We start from the raw sequence: 12,484 nt of genomic DNA, 5'->3' as shown, positions 1-12,484 counted from the left end.
GGGTCAGCTGAATGTTTTGGTGTCAGTATAAACAGCAACAAACACTTAGACTCCTTTCCCGGGGAAACAGATTGAGAATTAGTCTGTTCTTCGAAATGCAAAAATGAGGAAGCAAAACCAATTAATCAGCCCCTGGAAGCCCTTAGCTGGCGGGTTCTGGCCACACCTGCTCCAACAGAGAGAGCAACCTGCCTTGCCCGGAAAAACTCCTCACAATGCTTCCCTGCAAAGAGTGCATCCCGCCCGAGAACATCCCGCCTGAGAATATTCCATTTTCGTTCAGTCAACAAATAATTACGGGTCTCCCACTGCTGAGTGGGCAGAGTGCCCTTAATCGCTGATTTTAGCTCAAACACTACAACAGATCAAGAAGAAATAACCACATGACGTTATGAATGTCAAATCTCAGGGCCATCTTGACAAAACAGTTCTTCCCCAACCCAAGTCGGCCTCAGAGGTGGGCAAAGTAGGAGCCGCCTTTGCAGTGGGATTTCAGAGGAGCTGGGAACCCAGGGCTGCCACCCACCCCTGCTGCCACCCCCCAACACACACCTATACACCTTGCAGGCTGATATCCAAAATCCTGCAGCAGGTATGGAGCTGATGCCATACCTCAAATGGAGACTTGAGACCCCTCAGCCCACCTCCCAACAGAGGGGAGACAGTGAGTCCCTACTTTGTCGTAATTGGGTCCTAGCCCTCACCCCTCATGTCAAAGGAGACAAGTCAGGATCCCAAAATGAGTGAGCTGAGCTGTCTTCTTCCCTAAGGGCAGCTATGAGGATGGGCCATGGGGTGGGGGCTGCAGGGTCACCCCAGGAAAGGCTTCCCCCCCCCTGGTTATGTGCCCGGGTCTGTACCTGGAGCTGGAGTCACTGCCGCTGGGTGACTCTGGGATGTCCGTGATATTAAAGAGCCCCGTCCAATTGGCCAGCTGGTCGCCACTCTGCCAACCAAACTGGAGGCCTCTGGCAAGAGAACGAGGCAGTCGGTACTCACGTTCACGTGCTGAGTTAAGCCTGTCTACCAGAGAGCCACATACTGTCCTGTGCCAAGTGACACACTTCGTGGAGACGAGGGTGATGCCCAACCATGAGGATGATGGTAATAAACGTTTACAGGATTCTCGGCTCAGCTACATCTATCCCCTCACTGCACCTTTCCTGGCAGAGCCGAGGTTACACACTGTGCACACAGGGAAACTGAGGCTTAGCCAGATCAAGGTCACAGTGCTCGCCTAACTCGCACACGTTGTGTCTCTCAGTTCCCACCTTTAGAGACTTACACCAGAAGGGCTCTCGCTTGCCAGCACTGGCCCCAGAGGCTGCCGGACAGACTGCAAAGCTTTTAATGAAATCCAGTTTCCCATCGCAGAAGGCCACTTCTGGTTCAAGACAGTGGACTCAAAGCACATGGTAAGCTCTGCTCCCTCCCCAAACCTGGCTGAGATGACAGCAAAGGAATAAATAAGGGCATGTAGCTTGGAGAGATAGAAGGGGGCTGGTGACAACATTTGGGAAGATGAAAAGCAGGTGAGTAACTGCTTTAGACTAGAGCGAAATCTTGACTGTCCTTAAGAAGCAAATAAATCTATTTACTGTGCACAACTCAGGAAGTTAGGGATGGTCCCAAAATGCCCTCACTTTCCCTTAATAACTCATCATCTTTGCTCTCCATGGACCATTTAGATTGTCACACACCCTGGCTAAAACATCCAATAAAAATCCAACCATACATTAATACCTCATGTTCCCACAAAGCACCACTTCACTTCCGCCAGGGAGAGGGTCGGCCAGCCTCTGGGGCCAGACAGAGAAGGAGCGAAGTGGAAGAATGAGGGTGTGTGTTCTGCCTGCATGCCTCCCTGCCAGTGTAGGTGCCCTGAGCTCCAGCCACTGTTGTCACACGGGAAGGCAGGCCCCTACAACAAAATGCCACTTTGCTCAGTTTTCCAAGAGAGGCTAGAAATCCAGGCTTTTGATATCCCAAATTTTAAATGCTGATCGTTAATTCAAACTTGAAACACAATGCAGACTAAACACTTCTTGCAGCTTGGGAACCCACTGTTGCCCCTTCTTATATCATCTTGCTTGATCCTGGCCGTAGTCTGAAGAGGGAGACAGAGTGGGCCTCTCCGTCACAGCTAAGGAAACTGAGGCAGACAGTGGGAAGTGGCCTCTCAGGCTGCTCGAGGCCTGGAACCCAGAAGTCCCCACTCCCAGTTCCATTCTTTGGCTACCAAAGTCCTGGCTCCTGTCACGGGAGTCAGCTGCCCACAGCATACCCTGGGGTCTTCCAGCTTGAGGGGGTCAGCGACCCAACCGCAGCCTTCTGTCTCCTGCACGACAGATACACTCACCGTTGCAAAAGGCACCCACAGAGGAAGCCCAGGTGAGTGACTTCAAGGGCTCTGCCTGTAACCACCCTTCTCCCTCCCACTCCACAAAGCACATAAAAGAAATGCAAATGCCTGAGCTGCTATTATTATAAGAATAACCTTGAGTTGGCTCTATTTGAGAAAAATAAATAAAAAAGAAGAAAATCATTCACAAAACATCAGTACTTAACTTTCCTGGGAGGATAATCTATTGCATTATTCATTTGTATTTTCTCTCCTCCATTTCTAAGAGGGTAGTTTGGCTTTTTTTCCCTCCCTTACTTTAGGGCCACATAGGGTATGTGTGTGTGTGGGGGGGGGGAACAAAGTTGTGTTTGGCCATTGCAGAGGGACGCAGGGGGGGCCTTCAGGCCCAGGAGGGCTGGGTGGATGTGGGGAGACCACAGCTGAGCAGAAAAGTACTTGGGCCCAGGAAGCCCCTCTGCTATGGTGGGGTTCCTTCCCTGGGCCTCCCTTTAAATGGACAGCAGGACCCAGAGAGATTGATGCTTAGGGACCTCAGGAGGCCGGACCAGGGCTCTAAAAGGGATCTAGAAGCCTCCAGAAAGCAGTGAGCAGATTGGCTAAGGCTAGGATGGCCCCAGGACCCCCCCCCCCATCCAATCTTTGTTCCACAAGAGCCTCCACGGCCTTCATATGACCCTGGGAGGGAAGGCCCCTCACTAAAGATAGACTGAATTCCCCACCAGCTAGTGGGTAAGGTTTAGTTTTTGTCTTAATCAAAAGAAAAGGAGGCAATGAGCCATTTCTTTCACACCAAGCTTGTGAAATAAAATGCATAAACAGTTTTCTATTATTAATGAGCAAATCTCTTGCATCGTACCTCACAGCTGACTGAAGATAGTTTTCCTTTATCTATTCGTGCTATTTTTATTCTAGTATATATGTATATATATCACATGTTTAGTTTATTGTATTAGTCTACACTTATTGCACAGCTGTGCCAGGCCGGGTGCTGAGATTCCACAGGGAACAAATCAACAAAAGCCTCGCCCCCGTGACATTGAATTTCTACCAGAGGGGGACAGATGCACCAGCAGTAGCCCAGCAGCCAACGCAACCCGTGGGGGGTCAGATGATGAAGAATGATGCCGAGAAAAGGAAAGGGAGGCAGGGGGGTGGGAGTTTGGGGTGGGTGAGGGTGCTATTCCCCTCAGGGCAGTCTTCTTCCCGAGAGGGTGACACGGAGCAGGACACGAAGTGAGTGAGGAGGGAGCAGACAAATCCTGGTAAAGAATGCCAGGAAGAGGACTAGCACCCGTGATGGCCCTGGGGTGACAGGGCGCCCACTTATTCTGGGGCTGGCAAGGTGGTCCATGCGGCTGTGGCTCAGGGACAGACAGCTGGCAGGTGATATAGCCTCAGTTCAGAGAAGCAGTGCCACCTTCCTGTGGCCCCTCAAAGCCATCCAAGATGGAGGGGGCCCCATCTTCTGAGGAGCAAAGAACTCAGCTGGGGCACCTGGGAGCCTGAGAGTGTGGTGCCCTTCCTGGGGCGCCAGATTGCTCTCCCACACCTCCCAGTCTTCTGCCCTCCCCAGATCCACATCAGGAGCTGGGCAGGGGGTCAGAGAGACTCTCAGAGGAGGTGCTGAGACCTTCCCCCCAGATCAAAGCGGAAGTGCCTGTCAGCTGGGAAGCCTTTTCAGCCGACTAATGGGCATAATTATCAGTTTCATGTCCCCCTTGCCTGTCCTCACTCCTGAATCACCAGTGACTCACATTACTTCCCTGTGAAGCAGCAGATGCTAACATTCCCCCCAGAAGCAGCTCAGAGGGAAAGGGAGGTAAGTTCATCCCTGGGGCTTGCCTCTGGGGCCCCTCATTTGGGGCAACAGAAAGGCTGCTGCAGGTGGGAGAGTCCTGAGGGAGGAGTGGGTGGGGGGCACTCCTCAGGCTGGTCCTCCGTGCTCGCCACCCGCCCCAGGGGAACGGAGGAGACTGGCAGAGCAACCAGGCTCTGGGGTGGATAGGGGATCTGCGGGCAGCAGAGGGCTGGCCTCGTGAGAGGCCCCAGGCCCCGGACCCAGGATGCTGGTGAGCAGATGGAGCAGAGGCCTCTGGCTAGGAAGTGGCTGGGCCAGAACCGGGGAAGTCCAAGTGCTGGCAATGTCACGGCAGGGCAGGGCAGGTGAACACGGGGCGCCCAGCCATGGAAGGGACCCAGAGAGAGAAACTGGACGAGCTCCAGGCACAGCTATGGGACCCCCTCGTCACCTCCAGCCTCTGCACCACAGAGAAGCCTGCCACCCAGGCCAACTTCCAAACAGTCCTATTCCCTGGCCTGACGTTCCAGACCTCCACTGCCTGCCCAACCTCCCCTCGGGGACAGAGCCACTCAAGTGGGCACCCTACGTCATCCAACAACATCAGGCCCCTCCCAGCTCCCTTGTTAAATATTTGGCCAAGCCCGATTTCCAGGAGGAGCACGGTAGCCTTCAGCTCTCCTCTGCGCTCAGGCCCCTGACTGCACTCTGGGCACCGTCTCCTCTGAAACCGACAAGATCTGTCCTCTATGCCACACAATCGTGAATGCATTTTATACAACCTTACATATTTTTCCTGTTTGTCTCTTTCAGTGTTCGGAAGTTTCTAAGGACATGAATCATACCTAATAATTCTTTCACAACATCCTCTCTCCCACAACACAAAGCTGAATGGGTATTTAAGGGATGGTCCCTAATGGTTAGAAAAAAGCTTTGGGGCTCCCTTTGAATGCATCCATTCATTCAACAATTAATGTCAGGTACCGTGCTAGGTCCTGGGAATTCAGAAGGAAATAAAACATCTCTTACAATCATCTTACAAGCTGTGTGACCTTATACAAGTTACTCACCCTCTCTGAGTAAGTATTAAATAAGGATGATTATATCTGTTCAACAGGACTATTGTGAGGCTTGAATGAAATGATCCTCATTCAGGATTATCTGCTTAGGTCAGAACCTGGCTCATGAACCCTTAGTGAATGTTAATCATTAATATTTGGTGAGCCCATCACCTCGATGTGTGTATGTTGTGGAAGGATCCCTATGCAGGGTTAAGAGCTAAACCGGAGAATTTTTGGATGAGAGTTTATTAGATGAGAAGTGAATGGGCCTGGATAAGTCAAAGAGGAGAAGCTAGACCCTCTAAGAGGTAAAAATTTCCAGAAAGTACAAATGTCAAAAAGAAAAAGACTAGAGAGAGATGGGCAAAGGGGCTGAGTGAGAGGGCATTGCCGTGGCCCTGGGGGCATCTGGGGAAGGGACGGGCAGCTCGGGTCTACCACCCAGTGCAGGCGGAGTGTGCAGCAGGCCAGGGCCAGGGCTGCAGTGACGAGCAAGGCGCCTTGGGCACACCACTGAGGGCAGCCCCCCTCTCAGACCCGTGAAATACAGGGTTGACACCCAAGAGAGGACCTCCTTAAATTCTGCCCCTTTAGCACCTTCTTCTCACCCTCGTCCCAGCCCTGCAGCAGGTACTCAGTAGAAACTTGCTCTGACCAGCAAAATGTAGATGTTCAGCCAGCACAGGACACACTCCAGGTGACGGTCAGTGCAGCGCTTTCCTCCTCTCTAGGGTGCCTCACCACCACCCTGTCCCCACTAGGCACCCTCCCCCTCCAAACCCACCCTTTACGTGGATCCTCTGTCTCATGGTCCCTATCTCCTGGGGCCGTGCCTGTTTCTCAGGTCAGTGGAACCAAAGGCTTTGTCCCTGGGTGGGGGGACAGATGGCTCAGCAATGACAGCACTTCAAATATACACTTCGAATACAGCTCAAAGTCAGCCTGTACTTTTCCTTGACCCAGTTCTTATCCTCAAGTTGCAGGTCTGCACCAGCCACATGCAGACAGCCCAGATCGACACCCTCGAGGCTCAGGTGAGAGGCAGGCTGGGGATGACAGCGTTCAGGAGTCCTCCCTGCACGAGGCAGGACAAAGTGGGCTTGGCCTCAGCGCCTGTCCCTGTGTGGTCACAGAAAGCAAGAGGACAGCGCTGGGTGGGACATGCGGGTCCAGACTGAGAGGGCAGCGCCGGGTGGGACATGCGGGTCCAGACTGAGAGGACAGCGCCGGGTGGGACATGCGGGTCCAGACTGAGAGGGCAGCGCCGGGTGGGACATGTGGGTCCAGACTGAGAGGGCAGCGCCGGGTGGGACATGCGGGTCCAGACTGAGAGGACAGCGCCGGGTGGGACATGCGGGTCCAGACTGAGAGGACAGCGCCGGGTGGGACATGCGGGTCCAGACTGAGAGGACAGCGCCGGGTGGGACATGCGGGTCCAGACTGAGAGGGCAGCGCCGGGTGGGACATGCGGGTCCAGACTGAGAGGGCAGCGCCGGGTGGGACATGCGGGTCTAGACTGCACCGGCACTATCAGTTCCGAGACAGGGAAGTGGGCTGGGAGCCCAGGGAGGAGTGGGATTTGGCCCAGCAGAGAGACAACAGAAGGCACAGCAGTGGGGACACCGGCTGGGTGAGGGTACAGTGCAGGACAGATGTGATGTGGCTAAGAGATCCCAGGCTGACGGGAGCAATGCTCTCCTTTAAGAGTGGGGCTTCAGGTACAGACTCATCCAAGGGACTGGGACTTTTGGGGGGGGCAGAGGGGGAAAAGGGAGGGGATGGAGGATGGAGACATTCAAGGACTTCCATTTCTGGCAATATGGCAGACAGAATAACCCTTGTGGCAGGCACCCCCTCAGGAATGCAGGATTTCTTCCTGACCTGCTAAGGGTGCTGAGAGCGGCAGCCCCCACCTCACCAGCCCCTCTGGGAATTGTCTCATGTGAGGAGAGACAACTTGGCCAAGGTTATGCCCTCTTCCAGAGATGGCCCACATCCAATGACCGAAAACTCAACACAGAGGTATAGAGGCCCGGCCTCCCCACCCCCTGAGGACCTAGCTCTGAGGGATCCCTATGGGCAGGGACGAGGGCCTTCCCTAGGACAGAAGCTCTGTTTCTCCCTTCCTCATGTGTTGATCCCAAGAGCACATCTTACTAAACATAATGCCCTCTCATCTCTGGCTTAGAGTCTGCTTTCCAGGGAACCCGCTCTGCAACATCTCCGACTCATAAAAACACTGAAACAATGATTGACATGTATATAAAATGCCTTCTTAAATGGATGAATAATGTGGCAAGGAAAGAAGTAGTAGATGTGTGCTAAAGCCAGCAGCTGCCTCAGGGGCAGCTGCCAATCCCCATAATTTATGCTTCCCGTATAATGGCTATTATATGATTGTAACAAGCAAGTAGTAACCAAATGGAAGCTGTCTCACTATGTTAGACAAAATGGACTTTAAAGCTCAAAGTATTACTAGAAACAAAGACAGTCACTATACTGTAATAGGTTCAGTTCATTAGGAGGACAATATATCTAAACTAGGATGCACCTAATAATGTCATTTCAATATGCATAAGGGTAAAGTTGATAAGAAGAAACTGACAAATCCACTATTAAAGAGAAAGATTTCATCACACATCTTCTGGAAATTAATAGATAAAGCAGAACAACAAAACATTGATAAGATAGAAGATTGAAAAGTACAAAACCACGTGATTAACAGACATGTAAGAATTCTGCCTTCAATCATGAGAGAGTACTACATACCTAATACTTAAAAAATCAACCATGTACTAGGCCACAAAGCAATTCGCAACAGATCCCAAGGAAGAAGCATCATAAATACCTTGCTGTCCTATTACAATGTATCATAATGTATTTGAGTTCAAAATTCAAAAAGATAAGTAAAAAGGAAGTATTTGGAAAGTATAGAACGTTTCTAAATTTATGAATAGAAAAAATAAATAATAGAAATTAAAGCCTGACCAGGCGGTGGCGCAGTGGATAGAGCGTCGTACTGGGATATGGAGGACCCAGGTTCAAAACCCTGAGGTCGCCAGCTGGAGTGCAGACTCATCTGGTTTGAGCGAGGCTCACCAGCTTGAGCCCAAGGTCGCTGGCTTGAGCAAGGGATCACTCGTTCTGCTGTAGCCCCTGGTCAAGGCACATATGAGAAAGGAATCAGTGAACAACTAAGGTGCCAGAACAAAGAATTGATGCTTCTCATCTCTCTTTCTTCCTGTCTGTCTGTCCCTATCTGTCCCTCTCTTTGTCTCTCTCTGTCTCTATCACAAAAATAAAGAAAGAAAGAAAGAAAGAAAGAAAGAAAGAAAGAAAGAAAGAAAGAAAGAAAGAAAGAGACAGAGAGAGAAAGGAAAAAAAAAGAAATTAGAAAATACTTGGAATTCACAATAATGAAAGTACTTTCGGTAGTTACTTTGTATATGACCTTGAACAATTACTTGACTTCACTGCATCTTAGTTTCCTCATCTATAAAATGAGAACAGTAATAGCATCCATTACTTGTTAGAGTTTAGTAAGGTAATATACTAAGCACTTGGACCAGGACCTGGCACATAGTTATGCAATACAATTCTCAGTTTGTTATCATCATCCCAAAACTTAAAGAATATACCTAGAGAAGTCCTTAGAGGAAACTGTATAAACTTAAAAGTTTACATTAGAAAATATTAAAGACATAAGCATCCAACTTAGGAAGTTAGAAAAAGAACCTCGTTCAGGTCAGAGTGGCTCCATGAAGAACAAATCAATGGTTAGGCCAACGCTGGACTGTGGGGAGGGTCAGACATGGGAGAGGTGAGAGGAGGTGGTGCCACATCTCTGCACCTTTGCAGCTGCCTTCAGGATGTGCCCTTCCCCTCTACCTAACCAAATCATATCCTTACTTCACCTCCTCCAGGAAGCCTCCTCTAACTACTTCAGCCCAGTGGTGCCTCCCTCCTCTGATATTTTAATACTTACTTTATAACTGTCTCATGTGTGGCCATTTTGTTTCCTCGGACAGAAAGCAATTCCCCTGAATCCCAGGACCACATCACTCTGGCACCTTTCCAGAGTCGGGTATACACAAGCTTTGCTTGCTTGCTTGGGTTAACCAAATCCCTGGGCAAGGTGGCACCTGAGATTTAGGGGTCCAGGGGATCTGTGCGAGGGAGGTTGGGAAGCAACTGGTAGGCCTGTTGAACTCCGGGCAGTTAGCCCATCCACCCGGGACCAGGGAGGGCTCTCTGGAGCAAGCAGTTGGTCGTGGAGCTGGCCTTTGCCATGATCACAGATATTCTCCTGCTTTCGACAGGGCAGCAATGATCCCTGCAGTTCTGGGTAGGTGCCATGAGGGGGCAGGAACCCAGAGCCACGTTGATGAAAAACAAGTGTAGCAGGGGAGGGTTACAGCAGGCCATTTGAGCCCAGCTGTCCTTGCATAGGGACATGGGAGATAGGGGACAATAACCAAAAGAGGAAGTGGACCCAATGGACTCCAGCAAGCCAAGAGATTCTCTGAAAATGTCCATTCGAGCCACCAGCACCATGCTCATCAGCTGCCTTCCGCCAGGAAGAAACACTGTCTGGGAAAGTCAGGAGCAGTGGCTATCTGGAAGTACCTGTTCCCCAGCCCTGGAACATGGAGAGGGAGATGGCCAATGGTTTTCCTACTGTAGGCGCCAGAGCCAGTAGCAATGCTCACTCTCCCACCCCCACATACTGTCCACACTGGAAGGCACAAATCACTTAATGTAGAGCCCAAAGGATGGAAAGAGAACAACTGTTTTATTATTTGGAAGTTTAAAGATGAGATGTTTACATAGCTGGAGAAGCATTTGGTTTTCTATCAGCCTGGGTGGGTGGGGGGCAGGAGGAAGTGAGAGGAGGGAGACACTGGCAGCAAAGAAAAAACCTCCAGCTGAAAGGAAAGGTGGGCTCTTTGCAAAAGAGGTTCTGATGCGCATGCGGATCTATCCTAAGGCTGCGCTCTTCGCAGGCCCTGAAACTAGCTGGAGTAACCCGAAGCGTTTTCGCCTCAGCCAGCAAAGCGGGCAGAAGGGACTGAGACTGGGCCCAAGTTTACTAGCGCCACCTCCTACTACTGCCGTTTCTCTGAACCGAGTTGCGGGTGATGGGGTGGGGTGGGAGCAGGGCCCAACGAAGGAAGGGTTAACTTTGGCTGCAGCTCTGACCTGCAGAAGGATGAGAAAGGACCAGCTGTTTCAGAAGGGATCAGGTTGAGAGTTTCACAGATCCAGAGGTTTATAAATTCACTATCCCTGTCGCATCGTCTCCGCCCACTATCACTCCCACCTGACTGGAGAGGGAGAGATACGCTTTTTCTCCTAAGGGCCCCACAAGTCCAGGACTTGCAAGGCCAACAACTCTGGTTTTGAGCCTCCCACTCCCGGGAGCCTCCTCGCCACTGTAGATTTGGGGGACACCAATGTGGTCCTTGCGGCCTCTCACGGCAGTCAAATGATATATCGTCAGCTTGGCCACTCGATTCTAACCTGTCCCCAATTTTTAACAACAGAACAAAGTTGTTGGGCCCCTCCTGCCTGCGTTGGGCAGGCGCTCTCTTCTGGCTGGGAGGAGAGATGCACTTTGGACCACCACCGTGACCCAAAACTAACACAGTGGTGCTACGACTAAGTGCAGACCCCATGGTCACTCACCCCGGGGACGCTCGGGCGGATGCTGCAGACGCCACATGGGGCTCGTCCGCAGGGTCCACGCACTCCCACCCGCACTTGGACTTGCTCACCTTTTGATGTAGTTTCGGCCATACAAGATCTGTTGCAGCAAAGTCACCAAGGCGAAGGCGCAGATGAAGATAAAGAGCAAAGTTCGGTTCCCCAACAAATCCCTGTTCGCCGAGGGATCCGCGTAGCGCATCCTGGCGACTGCTCGTGCGCGGCGGGGCGCGGAAGGCGCCAGGGGTCCCCGCAATCACGCGAGAGGCTCTGGGGTCCCAGCAGACACACGACCAACTAGGTGCCTCTTGGCGCGGTCAGGCGGATAGGGACTTCTTGAGGCAAAGTTTCCGGCTGGCGCGGCCGGCACAGAGGGCACCCAAGCGTCGCCAGCGCCGGGGCGGCGGCGGGCAGCGAAGGGCTGGCTGCGGCGAGCTCGGTGCAGCCCGGCGCTCTCCCTCCGAATGCCTTCACCCCAGGACGCCAGTGCCCGGCATCCGCCGATTTCCCCGCAGAGGGGCAACGCCAGGTGTCCTAAGCGCCGGGCGGCCCCTCCCGCGTAGGTGGCGGCCAATGGGGAGCCGGGCCCGGCAGCGGGCAGCGGGCAGCGGGCAGCAGGCGGCGCGCAGCGCACCGCCCCTTCTGGTCCGACTCGGGATCGCGGTTGCCCTGCACTGTGCCCTGCCTCGGCCGGCCACGTCTGATCCCCGGGTTTGTAGCGAGGGAACGTGAAGGTTGGCCTTCAGTTCTGTGGCTGGGAGGTGGGGTACAAACACCCCGACAGTCTAGCTAATGACTGGCAGGCAGTGGAGAGGGGGAGGGGTGGAGCGGAAAACACTGGGCTTGAATAGTGGAATTTAAAAAGGGGGCAGGAAAGGGAAGCCGTGGCTGCAGAGCTGGGCTTGCAGGAGGGGAATATTTGCATGCGCCGTGCTGGGCACTGAGTCACCACGGTGGCCGTGTCCTCGCGCTCTACGGGAGATTTCTCCCGAGAATGCGGAGCAAGGTCAGCCGGGCACCCCTTCAAGGACGGCGCGCGCCGCTCCCGCATGCTGATGGCCCACGGCGCCAAACTCCTGCGGGAAGGAAATTCAGGGGCTCGCTGCCCCTGCCACAGGCCTCTTTTTCTTCCCCAGCTGCAGCTCTTGGCTGATCGTCAAAGACCTTGTTGTCACCGAGACACTGGGACCTTGTCTCATCCCTGGAACCACTCGTAAATCTTAGGTCAGACAGCTGGCCGCCTTCGAGTACCACAGTCCCCCTAAGCTTTAGTAAGTAACTGTGTCTCGAAAGATGTGTGCTTCCAGAGTGCACACCAAGGAAAATAAACATGAAATGCAGTGCCAAGTGGTGCCTCTTCAGAAATCCTAACCCCCTACATGCACTTCCCTTTCCTCCCACACCTTCCTCCCCACCCTGCCCCGCACGAGCTCACCCAGACACCGCAGTCTCCCCTCGCCTGGGGAGTCACGTGGCCGGGCTTTCACCACTGAGCCCTAGCTGGATGATTCTAGCGCGCCCTTCCCAGGGCCCTCCAGCCACTGCGGGAGGTTCTAG

The 12,484-nt window shown here is 52.7% G+C and overlaps 1 protein-coding gene across 3 annotated transcripts in view; it reads right to left on the bottom strand.

Moving 5' to 3' along the window:
* Positions 1 to 11,795, bottom strand: part of ST8SIA5 (ST8 alpha-N-acetyl-neuraminide alpha-2,8-sialyltransferase 5) — a 48,646-nt gene extending 36,851 nt beyond the window's left edge. Inside the window, exons 1-2 of one of the 3 annotated variants that reach the window (XM_066352777.1) lie at positions 10,999 to 11,795; positions 861 to 968 (exon numbers count right to left, since the gene is read on the bottom strand). In XM_066352777.1, the coding sequence (XP_066208874.1) occupies positions 861 to 968; positions 10,999 to 11,129 (239 nt within the window). In that variant the 5' untranslated portion in view covers positions 11,130 to 11,795. The remainder of the gene's footprint in view (positions 1 to 860; positions 969 to 10,998) is intronic. The other 2 variants (XM_066352779.1, XM_066352778.1) reach the window with 2 other exon arrangements.
* Between the last annotated feature and the right edge of the window lie 689 nt (positions 11,796 to 12,484).

This window comes from Saccopteryx leptura, chromosome 11 (assembly GCF_036850995.1).
Source record: "Saccopteryx leptura isolate mSacLep1 chromosome 11, mSacLep1_pri_phased_curated, whole genome shotgun sequence".
Classification (NCBI taxonomy): Eukaryota; Metazoa; Chordata; class Mammalia; order Chiroptera; family Emballonuridae; genus Saccopteryx; species Saccopteryx leptura.
This window is presented reverse-complemented; position numbering and strand designations above follow the sequence as displayed.